We start from the raw sequence: 12,866 nt of genomic DNA, 5'->3' as shown, positions 1-12,866 counted from the left end.
CCTGCTCCCAACTCACACACCCCTCTCTCATATACCTCTCCACCCCATCCCTCCATCTCATCCTCGGCCTCCCCCTCCCTCTTCCCCCCTCCACCTCACTCACATACACTCTCTTCGTCAGTCTTTCACCCTTCATCCTCTCCACGTGGCCAAACCACCTCAGTGTGTTCCTCATAACGCTTCCTATCACATCCACATCAACACCACAACGCTCCTTTATATCCTCATTCGTCAGGCTGTCTCTCCATGTGACTCCACAGGCTCCTCTTAAATAACTCATTTCCACTGCTCTCACTCTTGACTTGTGTCTTTCCAACAACATCCAAGCTTCACTTCCATACGTTAGAGTTGGTATCACAATACTGTCACGTAGTAACTTTCTCACTTCCATGCTCACTTCCCTGTTTCTTATCACTGCTTTCAAAGAACCAGCAACCTTTCTTCCCTGCGGTACCCTTTCAAGCACTTCACCTTCCAAACCTCTATCCTTACTCATCACACTACTCAAGTACTTAAACGTACTCACATTTTCCAATTCCTCACCATCCAACCTCGCTGTACATTCACTGACTTCACCTCTCTCAAAGACCATCATTTTACTCTTTCCTACATTCACCTTTAGATTCCACTTCTTACACACTCTCCCAAACTCATCCACCAAGCCATGCAGCTCCCCTTCGTCTTCATTCAACAACACAGTATTATCTGCAAACAACAGTACAGGGAGTTTCCAAACACTGTCCTCTCTCACCAGGGCCACCCCAACATCCACTACCCTACCTTGTACCTCTTTTATTACCCATCCATGTACAGATTGAACAACCATGGAAACATGACACATCCCTGTTTAAACCCAACCTTCAAAGAGAAAAATTCACTTAGTTCACCATCCACACGCACTGCAGCCTTAGCACCATCATACATACTCTTCACAGCATTCAACAACGCCCATCTACTTCATATATTCTTAATACTTTCCACAATCCTTGTCTATCCACCCTGTCATATGCTTTCTCCAAATCCATGAAAGCCGCATACAATTTCCCTTCTCTAAAAACTTTTCCACTAAAGATCTAAGAATGAATATCTGATCTACACAACCTCTTCCCTTCCTAAAGCCTCCCTGTTCTTCTCCAACTAATTCCTCTATTCTTTCTCTAACTCTGTCAATAAGTATCCTACCATACACTTTTCCTATTACAGTATACTATGAAGACAAATGCCCCTACGATTACCACACACTTCTTTTTCCCTTTTTCCTTTGTACAAGGGAATAATTATACTTGACTTCCAATCCTCCGGGACTCTACCTTCCTCCCAGGCCAATCTACACAACTTCCACATCCATTCTACTACAATCTCTCCCCCATGCTTCAGCATTTCACCACACACTCCATCAATTCCTGGGGCTTTCCCCAATTTAACTTTCTTCACTGCTTCCACAACTTCTATCCTACTGATTTCTTCCTGTCTTCTCACCTCCCTCCTTCTCCCAGCCATTCCCCAGCCACTTATACTCGCATTACTTCCATCCTGTATGTTCAACAATTCCTTAAAGTGTTCTCTCCATCTGCTCACTTTTTCTTTAAAATATGCACTGGTAACAAATCACATATAACAATCGCCAACAAACATATCCCCCTAATTGTCCCCCACAGTACCACATAATTACTCTCCACAAATACACCACATCATTAACATACCCAACATCATCCTGGGTGGTGACTTCAACGCCGAGGCATCAGCCTGGCATGTCAACAATCCCGACACAGACTGAGGGCTGGTACTTTAATCCCACACAGATCATCTTTTCATACTGAGTAATCAACAACATACCCATATCCCAAACAAAGTCCTCTTCCTCCCATCATCCCCAGACATCACCTTCTGTTCCCCAAACCTTGCCCCCACAACATCCTAGAGAGTGGTCAAAACCATTGGATCTGATCACCTCCCAATCATCACTATCAAAACCAGAATCACCCCAGCTGGCCACATACACTAATTATAAGAACGCCAACAGGGAGGCCTTCACAACTGAAACAGAACAACATTTCGAAACATTAAACAGTACACCCATCACAAACATCAACACCGCTGTGCACACGTTCAATACAATTATATAAAATGCAAATAAAAGACACATCCCTAGAGACAACAGAAAGAGAGACAACCCCAACTTCACACCAGAAATTAAAGGCCTCATTGGTCAATGGGACACACTATGACACTCCTCAAGACCCCAAACACAAGACACCGTACAACAAATACAAGAACTCAACGCTCAAATAAACAATATCAGAACAGCAAACACTACACTGGAAAAATTACCTCCAAACACTTGACCACAAAACAAACATCAGCAAACTCTACAAAACACTAACCAGCATCACACTTTCCAACAGCAACACCACACAATCACACGCTGCCATCACAACAACAGACACCATACCCTCAAACAAACTACAAGCAAACACTCTCATCAATCACTTTTCACAAGTCAGCCATCTGAACCCCCATTCCGAAGACCGACGTATCATCCGACGTAAGAGACAGTTCCCCACAGACTCAGCCTACGAACCTTTCACTTACATCCAGACGAAGCACATCATTAACAACTTTAAGCACTCATCTGCCTGTGGACCAGACAACATAAGCAACATTCACCTTAAACACCTTGGACCACAAGGCATACAAGCACTCACCAACATACCAAACTACAGCTACTCACACAACACAATACCCACCATCTGGAAGCATGGCATTATCATCACTATCCCTAAATCCAACAAAGACCCCACGTTACCTTCCTCACACCACCCCATCACTCTCCTCTGCACCCCCTCTAAAGTCACTGAATGACTGATACTACTAGTTACACCTCACACCCCCCTAGCCCAATCACAACATGGCTTTAGGCCACTACACTCCACAAACACTCTTCTTACAGACCTTACAGAGAAAGTTTTTGATGGCATTAATTCAGCTAGGCCACCACACAGAACACTCCTAGTCACACTAGACATTAGCAAAGCCTTTGATGCCATCCCCCGCCACAACCTCACAAACAAAATATTCAACACAAACATGCACAATAACACAAAAAGATGGCTGGCAAACTATTTAGCAGGCAGATGTGCACATGTAACATTTGCCGGTCAGTCTTAGAACATCAGAAACTTCACAAATGGCATCCTCCAAGGATCTGTTTTGTCCCCTACACCCTGTAATCCATACATGCACGACATACCCACACACCACACACCACAGATACACATAGCTTCCTATGCACATGACAACACTCACCTGTACACACCAAAATGCAAACACAGCTGCACACATCCTCCAACCTTACCTCAACACATTACACGAATGGTTCACCACAAACAGGTTCAAAATAGCCCCAGCCAAGTCTACAGTAACCCTTCTCACAAACTGGACAGCAGTACACAGTCACATTCCACACCTCACCTTATGCAACACTCCTCTACCCCCCCTTCCACACACACACACACACACACACACACACACAAAATCCCTGGTATAACACACAATACATCAATGTCATTTAAACAACACATCACAAACATTAAGTAGGTGGGGGCGCTCACCATTCACTCACTCGATGTAGTGCTGCTCTCAGGTGTCTGCCCTTTCCTCTCCATCCTTCTTTCCTTCTATTCTCTTCTGTCTTTCTTTCTTTCATTCTTTCCTTGTCCTTCTGCCTACGGGTGACTGTACACTCCCTCTTCTGTCTTTCTTTCCTTCATTTTTTCCACTTCCTTCAGCCTGTGGGTGACTCTACACTGAGTGACAAGCCAAATGGTTTCCTGTGCACCAGGAAACCATTTACTATGCTGGGTGGTAACCATATAACCAAATTTTGGAGCCTGATGGTTTAGTGGGTAATTATTGTGCTCCAATCGGATTGAGCCGGTGAAGGTTTATATCCAAGGGGTGGTTGGGGATGACTGCTCATGTAATGCCACTCAGGGATGAGTGAGGCTGGTCACTCTCATCTTAAATGTCAGGACCAACTGCCTAGCCCCGGGCTCCTAAGCTCCTCATGGGACAATGTAGGATTGGATGATGATGATGATGATGATGATGATGATGACGATGACAAACATTAAAAATAAAATAACATCAAGACTCAATGCCTTGAGGTCACTTGCCCACACAACCTTTGGACACAACAAAGATAACACCACCACAGTATACAAACAATATATACGCTCAGTGACGAATTATGCAAGCTCTGCTTGGGCTCCTAACCTCACGAAAACACACTACAACACTCTACAGACCATACAGAACATGGGTCTAATAATAATCACAGGCTGTACAGCTACTACACCCACAGACCACCTACATCAAGAAACCAAAGTCCTCAAAGTCAAGGATCACCTAGACATGAGAGGCACCCAAATTCTTGCTGCAGCCTCCACAAACTCACAATATCCACTACTGTACATGGCAGCACATCCACCCACACCAAGGAACATCAAAACAACACCCAGCACACGATATCATACACAAATACTGTCATCTCTTCCCCCTCGCCTGCCTCAGACCAGCTTCCAGAACCATATTCATACTTAAATCACTCACGGCTCCATTCAGTCACTTAAAGACAACACACAGCTGCATGCACGGCCTCCTCATGTCCATCCCTCCGAATCCTATCTCCCTCGTGAGGACAGGGTCCACCTGGCCAGGCTGAGATGTGGGCACCATCCAGTCCTCTTCAGTTACCAGAAGAGGCTGGATGACTCCGTCACTGATGCATGTCCAGAATGCAACACAGCATCCCATACTATTAAGCACATTATAGAAGACTGCATTGCACACAATCATCTACGCCAACAACATAACATACACTTTTTGAGAGCTCTGTGGGAAAGCCCGGTTTCGGCCATGGTCTTCCTTAGGGACTCGGGGCTGTTCGGTCAGACTGCCTAGGGAACAACTACTATTACTACTACTACAGCAGCTGATTCAGATTCCACTCTCTACCATCAGCATTCACCAGACTCAAACCTCCACCTAACACTTTCACATTCACCTCCCTTACAACACCATCCATATAAATACTAAACAATCAAGGTGACATCATACATCCATACCACAGCCCCACTGTCATGGGAAACCATTCACTCACAGTATTTTCCACTATTACAGATGCTCTACTATTTACATAAAAACTTTTCATTCCTTTTAGTAACCTACCATCAAATCCATACAAAATCAAAACAGTCCACAAGGCCTCCCTATCAATTCTATCATACACTTTTGCTAAATCCACAAACACCCAAAACACATCCTTACCTTTCGCTAAATACTTTTCACGCACCTGTCTCACAGCAAACAGCTGATCCACATATCCCCTCCCTCTCCTAAAGCCACACTGCTCATCACCAATCACTCCATCTGTACCCTCTCTAACTCTCTTAATCAACACTACCATACACCTTACCTACAACACTCAACAGACTTATACCCCTACAACTCGTACATTCATAATTATCACCCTTACCTTTATACAGTGGAACTACACACGCACTTGCCGGGTCAACTGGTACAATACCGCTCACCATACACATATTCAGCAATCTTACTTGTCACTCAATAAACAGTTTAACTTGCCTCAGACATTCCACAGCTGACCCATCCATACCTGCAGCTCTTCCTGCTTTCAACTCCTTTACTGCCTCCTGCACTTCCTCCATCCTGATCAAAGAATAATTCAACTCTCCCAACACATTTACTCCTTGCACCCTTCCATCTGTCACAATCTCACCCTCCCTTTCCTTCTCTACATTTAACAATCTTTCAAAATACTCTGCCTATCTCTTTCTTACTGCATTCATCTCAAGTAACATCCTTCCATCCTCTGCTTTTACTTGCTCTTCCTTCCCAAACTCTCCCCCTCGTACCCTCTTCACCTCCTAACATAACAATTAATATTCTGCTGAAAGTTCTCAGTCAACCGCCTACCCCACCTCTCATCTGCAGCCAGTTTAGCATCACACACAGTCCTTTTGCCCTATTCCTCTTTTCCTTATACCTCTCATATGACATCTCATTCATCCTCTGTAGCCACACTTCACATGCACATCTTTTCTCAGCTACAGCCATATTTACTTCCTCGCATCACCATTCACATCCCATTCTTGCACCACCACCCACTCGTCTCACACCACACACCTCTTCTGCATACCTCACCACAGCACTCTTAAACAACTGCCATTCCTCCTCCACACTGCCATTTTCCTGATCTTTCACTGTGTTCCACGTCTCTTTCAACTTCTCCTGATATTCTACCATCTACTCTCTTTTATCCAACTCACTTTCAAAACCTCCCTACTATACCCAGCTCTCCTAGCTCTCACCTGACTCATACCTACTTTCAACTTTCCCTCCACCAGGTAGTGGTCACACATACCTCCACCCTCCCCTCTCAAAACTCACACATCCAACAATCTTCCTCTTATATTCCTGGACACAACCACATAGATAGTTACCATAGGAAATAATAATATTTCGCTTAGAGGAGACCCATCACAGACAAGGGGAATACAATATACAATACGGTTTACCATTATACTCTGGCAGAAGTGATAAAACCATGCTGCTATGCTGCCTGGCTTTGCAAATGTTCCTCAATTCCTTTCCTAGCTCCCAAAAGGAAAATGGTGAGTTGCAGGAAGAGGGAAACTTCAGTCTGCAGTCCACTTGGTTCATGTTCGGATGAGCCTAGTGCTGCGACTACTACTACTACCACCACCACTCTGCTCCACACTGACCTGATCTAACATGCCATCTTCATAGCAGAGCAATGACAGCAGCATCCCATTGATCCAGCGTCTTGCCACGATGGAGTCCAGGCCACACACAACCAAGTGGAACCCTCGGTAGAAGTCCTCACCAAAGTCCTGTATCTTGTTGAAGTAGCTGGGAGGGCGTGGTTAAGGACAGGCGATGAGGGAATTTGGTCTGGGAATGGAGCATAGCTAGTCCTTATTTGAATGTTTTTTCACTCAAAAGTTTTTCATTCATTCATTCATTGCCAGACGCTATGTATCCCAAACGGGGTGGCCAAGGGCATAGAGTTAATTGTTTTACAGGGAGGGGCACTAATCCTCCACCAACCCCACTTGACACGTAGGGATGCCAACAGCATCTGGTGTTCCCAGGCGGTCACCCATCGAAGTACTAACCAGACCCAACGTTGCTTAAGTGCTTCATTATATTTGGTGCTGATGAATTATTACCTTTTCTTAGCGTAGTTAATATGATTCACGAAACTGTCATTTTTAAGTTAAATATATCTGTCCTCTACCAGTCTGAATAAAATTGGCTGGTGGCAGCAAAAACACAGTAACATGACATCCACTGGCTGAAAGTAACCAATATTTTAATAAGAAGAAAAGCAAAAGAAAAATATGTAATATATTCAACATCAATATTATGCAGCCATCTTTGATGAACTACTGCTACCTAATTTGGGGCAGATCAGCGAAAGTCCACCAAAACAAAGTAAAAAAAAAAAGCAGCCTAACTATTTCAGTGATTTTTTTTTTTTTTTTTTTTTTTTTTTTTTTTTTGCTACCTCCTGACAGTTTTGTTCAGCTTAGGAGAGACTTTTTGAGCAGCAAACACTCAGCACAGTCTTTATTAATACCTTTCACTACTAATGTGCTCTCCTAAGCTGGATGAAATCATCTGACATGGTCAGAATAGAAGTATGTCACCATATTTATGGGATTATGGACATAATCCTGACTGCAGGAGGTAGGGATTCCAACTCCACAATCTTTGGGTCAGGGAAGGAAGGGGATGGACTTAAAAAAAAAAAAAAAAAAAAAAAAAAAAAAAAACTATGGCCAAATAAGTGCATATTATGGCTCTCACCACATGCACAGCACTTCCTTTTTGAGCAGCATCATATTCTAATGTTAATTTCATGTTACCACTCACCATTCAGGTTGGAGAAATGGCATCTATAGGTCAAATTAAAGTGGACAGAGTATCTATACAGTAGTCTCATGTTATGTCCATTAAAGACAATTGCCAGGAAGAAGAAAAGCAAATGGCTAATCCCCTGCAGCTTCAAGGATACTGAGTGACATGGCAGCCCTGGATGCGGTTGTTGATGAATTCTGCCGCCACCTCTGCCTTGGGTCGGCCAATGTCCTTCTTTCGGAAGAGAAACTGCCGGTTCAGGTTGGAGAGGTCGATGGTGTCCATATCAATAACATGTAAGTTGGTAAAGCCCATCAGTGCCAGGTCTTTTAGAAGCTCACATCCTAAGCCACCTGCTCCTGTTGTGTGGAAAATGAGGCATGGTACTACTGACAACACAGTGAATAAATAATTTGGGGGAGTATAGGCTGTCTTCATTAATCCTTTGAATCTGGGTGATGTTCTATTTAGTTAAGGTGACCAGATTTATTGGACCTAAAAGCAGGACGCGCGCGAGCACGCGTGTATTTACCTATTTGCCTATTTGTATTTACCTATTTGTAGTATACAGGAATTGAGCAATGCTCGTGTTGTCCTGTCTCCATATCCACATTTATCAAGTCTACCTTTACACACATGAATGTTTTTCTCATGCACCACCTCTTTGTCTAAGTCGTTCCAAATATTTAAGAATATACCTAATTGTGATATACACGGAATGTACTATGCTCGTGGGTTTCCGTCGCTGTTTCTCAATAAGTCGAATTTAACTTTAAACTCGTTTAAGTTTTTAGACTGGACGATCTCTTTGTCCAGGCTATTCCATAAGTCTATACTTCTGTAAGGAAAGCTATATTTCTTGATATCCTTCAAGCAGCTTGACTTTTTCAATTTCATTCCGTGTCCTCTTGTTGCTCTCTTATCCCATACAAACAGATCTTCTTTGTCAATTTTATCTACTCCAACCATGGTCCTGAACACCGCAATCATGTCTCCCCTCTTTCTCCTTTCCTCTAACGAAGGCAAATCCAGTTTTTCCAGCCTCTCTCTGTATACCAGGTCTGTCAGGCTGGGGACCATCTTGGTTGCTGTTCTTTGTATTCTCTCAATCTTGTTTATATCTTTCTTTTTGTGTGGGGACCACACTAAAGCTGCATATTCTAATCTGGGGCGGATCATGGCCACTATCAATTTTTTCATCATTTCCTCATCCATATAATGAAATGCTACTCTTATGTTAGTCAAGAGTTTATAAGTCTCTCCAACTATCTTGTTAATGTGCTTTTCTGGTGACAAACTATCTTGGACCAGCACTCCCAAATCTTTCTCTTCTCTCCTTTTTGTGATTAATTCATTACCCAAAAAATAATTCAGTGATGGTCTCCTGCTACTTTTACCCATTTCCAATATTTTACATTTCTTTACATTAAATTTCATTTCCCACGTCCGGCTCCAATTGTGTATCCTATCCAAATCCTCCTGCAGTATTTTACAATCCTCCTCAACCTCTATCTTTCTCAAGATCTTTACATCATCAGCAAACAGACTCGCATAACTGTTCACTCCATCTACCATATCATTTACGTAAATCAGGAACATTACTGGTGCCAACACTGAGCCTTGAGGGACTCCACTTGTTACTTCCCTCCATCCAGACATCTTTTCCTTTATTACTGTCCTCATTTGTCTGTCTCTCAAAAAGTCTCTCATCCATTCCAGAAGTTTCCCCTTTAGTCCTCCTATATATTCTAGTTTCCACATTAGTCTCTTATGAGGTACCTTGTCAAAGGCCTTCTCTAAGTCTAAGTACACACAATCCACCCAACCATCTCTCTCCTGTACCACATCAATCGCTCTTGAGTAAAAGCTCAACAAGTTTGAAACACATGACCTTCCACTTCTGAATCCAAACTGACATTCAGCCAAAATATTCATCTCTTCCAGATATTTTATCCATCTGTCTTTCAGGATTCTCTCACACAATTTTGCGACCATGCTGGTTAGAGACACTGGTCTATAATTCAGGGGTTCTTCCCTGTTTCCTCCCTTGTAAATTGGTACCACATTTGCCCTCTTCCATTCTTTTGGCACTTTCCCCTCTTCCAGTGAGCATACAATTAAGCCGTGAATTTTATCCGCCAGTTGTTCTCTGCATTCCTTCAGTACCCAATTAGAAATTCCATCAGGTCCTGGGGCTTTCCTTACATCTTGAGTTTCCAGTAATTTATACACTTCCTGCACCTCCACTTTTATATCTTTCATCACCGGAACATTTCTAATCACTCCCTCCCCTTCCACAAGCTCCTTTTCTTTAGTGAAAACTGACTGGAAACGTTTGTTCATTATTTCTGCTTGCATTGCCGCATCCTTAAAGACCTCTCCATCTACTTTCAGCTTGGTGATTCCTTCCTTTTGTTTCAGTTTGCCATTAACAAATCTATAAAACAGTTTGGGTTCATCCTTGCATTTGTCAATTATACCTTTTTCAAAATTCCTTTCTTCTTCCCTACGTATTCTTGTGTATTCGTTTCTTGTTCTTTTATATTCTTCCTTTGTTCTGTCGTTACCTCTCTTTCTCCAATTGTTCCACGCCTTATCTCTCTCTTTTTTGGCTATCATACACCTTCTATTAAACCACTCCTTTTTCCTGTTTTCTTTCCCTCTTACTCTTGGTACAAATTTTTCCACTCTCAAATTATAGAGGTCTAGAAAGATATCCCACTTCCTCTGTATCTCTCTTGTTTCTCTGAATTTTCTCCAATCCGCATTTTCAAAAAAGTTTCTCAATCCTGTAAAATTTGCTTTGCCAAAGTTGTATCTTCCCTGTCTATGAAGCTCGTCTCTTGGCTCGACGTTTCCTATTAACATCTGGAACTCAATGACCACGTGATCACTTTTTCCCAAAGGACAGAGATATTCCAATGATTCTATTACATCGGGTTCTTTGGTGAACAGTAAATCTAACCTTGCTGGTGTGTCCTCACCTCGAAACCGTGTCTCTTCTTTTACCCACTGCGTCATCACATTATTCATTATTATATTTAATAACATAGTACCCCACGAATCCTCGCCGCCTCCCGAGTACCATTCCTCCCAGTTCACCTCTTTACAATTAAAGTCACCCACCAAAATTATATTATTGCTTTTCTCAATTATTTTTTGCAAGTAGCTAGCCATATCTGACAACATCTCATGGTATTCGTCATCCTTCCATGTTCTCGTCTTTGGGGGAACATACACTACCGCCATATCTCTTTTAACATTCTCTCCAGTTTCTAATTTCATATATATCACTTCAGCCCTGCCTTCTCCCATTTCCACAGTATCTACATTTATGTTGTTCTTCACTGCTATCATCACTCCTCCTCCCTTTTTTTCTTTTCTGTCTTTTCTCCACAGTTTGTATTTACCATCTCCCAAATGAACATCAATATCTTCTCTTAATTTGGTCTCTACAAAGCACATGACATCAGGTTCATGTTTTCTCAAGAAATCATTAATTTCGATCCTTGTCGATATGAAACCATCAACATTAGTATATATCACCTTCAAATTATTTTTGACATTATTAATACCCTCTTCTCTCCTACTCTCTGTCCGTACCACTTCCTCAACTTCTGATCTTTCACAACCATCCCCCCTAGTTTCCTTCACTTCTATTTCCTTAAATACCATTTCCTTACTTTCATATCCAATACTCTCCAAAAAAAAGTATTACATTCTTCCTCTGTCCTCTTATCATTTTTTTCCTTTACTTCTTCCTTTAATGATTTTAAAACTTCTCTTTCTTCTTCATTCAGATCTTTTCTTATTATAATATTTTCCATCCCCGCCTCTTTGCTTAATTTCCAGGTCACTTTAAGTATCTCATTTATTACACTTTCTGATGTAAACTTGACTCTCATTGGTCTTGTTTCCCCTTTCTTATAAGGCCCTATCCTCCTTACTTCCTCAATTGTGTGTGTGTGTGTGTGTGTGTGTGTGTGTGTGTGTGTGTGTGTGTGTGTGTCTGTCTGTCTGTATGAATATAGATAGATAGATATAGATATAGATATAAATAGATAGGTAGATAGAAACAAATAGATACATAGATAGATAGATAGAGAGACAGATAGAAATTGCCTAATGTGACAGCGACCGCTGCTGCGCAACGCCTCAAACTGAGGCTGCTAATCAAACACAACGTCTCCTACGAACTCTGAACATACCATATGGTACAGTGAATGGGTCGACCACAGTTACCAGCTAGTGAGCATTACAGATTTTATTTTAATAATTCGGTATTTCACTTGGTTAGGATTATGCATAATTTTTCTAATTCATCCTCATTTCATAAAAGAAGGTCATGTTATATCTAATGCAACAGTAAGTTTCTACAAGCAGGACAATTAAGATAATTTGCTAAAAAAGCGGGACGGACGTCCAAAAAGAGGGACTGTCCCGCCTAAAAGCGGGACTCTGGTCACCTTATACTGTATTTAGTATATGTTTCCTTTTACCAGTTGATTTATACAATGTAGGAAAGGTCTCGTGCATTCTCAGGGGTTTATTAGGGCTTCATTTAACCCTCTCCAATATGATAAGTCTAGCCTAAATTTAACTATATCATCAACAGATGGCATGAGCACTCTGAAAAGGGCATCATCCACTAGTAGAGGTGTCTATGCCTGTGTACAACCTACCAATGCATAAGTAGTTCAGCATGTCCTAATTAGGGTCATGGATGTCTTCCAAAATATTAAAATTTCATATCATAAAATATATGTTGTAAAAGGGGAGAATTGACTACCCCCTGGGGGTAGGGGGGTTTCAAGAATACTCCCCCAGTATCCCTGCTTGTCGCATGAGGCGACTAAAAGGGTTGGTGGTGAGTTAGTGCCCCACCCCATAAAAAAGAACTA

At 42.1% G+C, this 12,866-nt stretch overlaps 1 protein-coding gene across 1 annotated transcript in view; it reads right to left on the bottom strand.

Moving 5' to 3' along the window:
- Uba3 (Ubiquitin-like activating enzyme 3) overlaps positions 1–12,866 on the bottom strand; it is a 114,137-nt gene that overhangs the window by 86,741 nt on the left and 14,530 nt on the right. Inside the window, exons 3-4 of the mRNA XM_080274847.1 lie at positions 8,123–8,324; positions 6,807–6,954 (exon numbers count right to left, since the gene is read on the bottom strand). Coding sequence (XP_080130973.1) covers positions 6,807–6,954; positions 8,123–8,324 — 350 coding nt within the window. The remainder of the gene's footprint in view (positions 1–6,806; positions 6,955–8,122; positions 8,325–12,866) is intronic.

Source organism: Coenobita brevimanus, chromosome 60 (genome assembly GCF_032717465.1).
Source record: "Coenobita brevimanus isolate Jiangsu-jjx chromosome 60, ASM3271746v2, whole genome shotgun sequence".
Taxonomy (NCBI): domain Eukaryota; kingdom Metazoa; phylum Arthropoda; class Malacostraca; order Decapoda; family Coenobitidae; genus Coenobita; species Coenobita brevimanus.
Note: the sequence above shows the minus strand (reverse complement) of the source record. Positions and strands in the feature narration are given on the sequence as shown.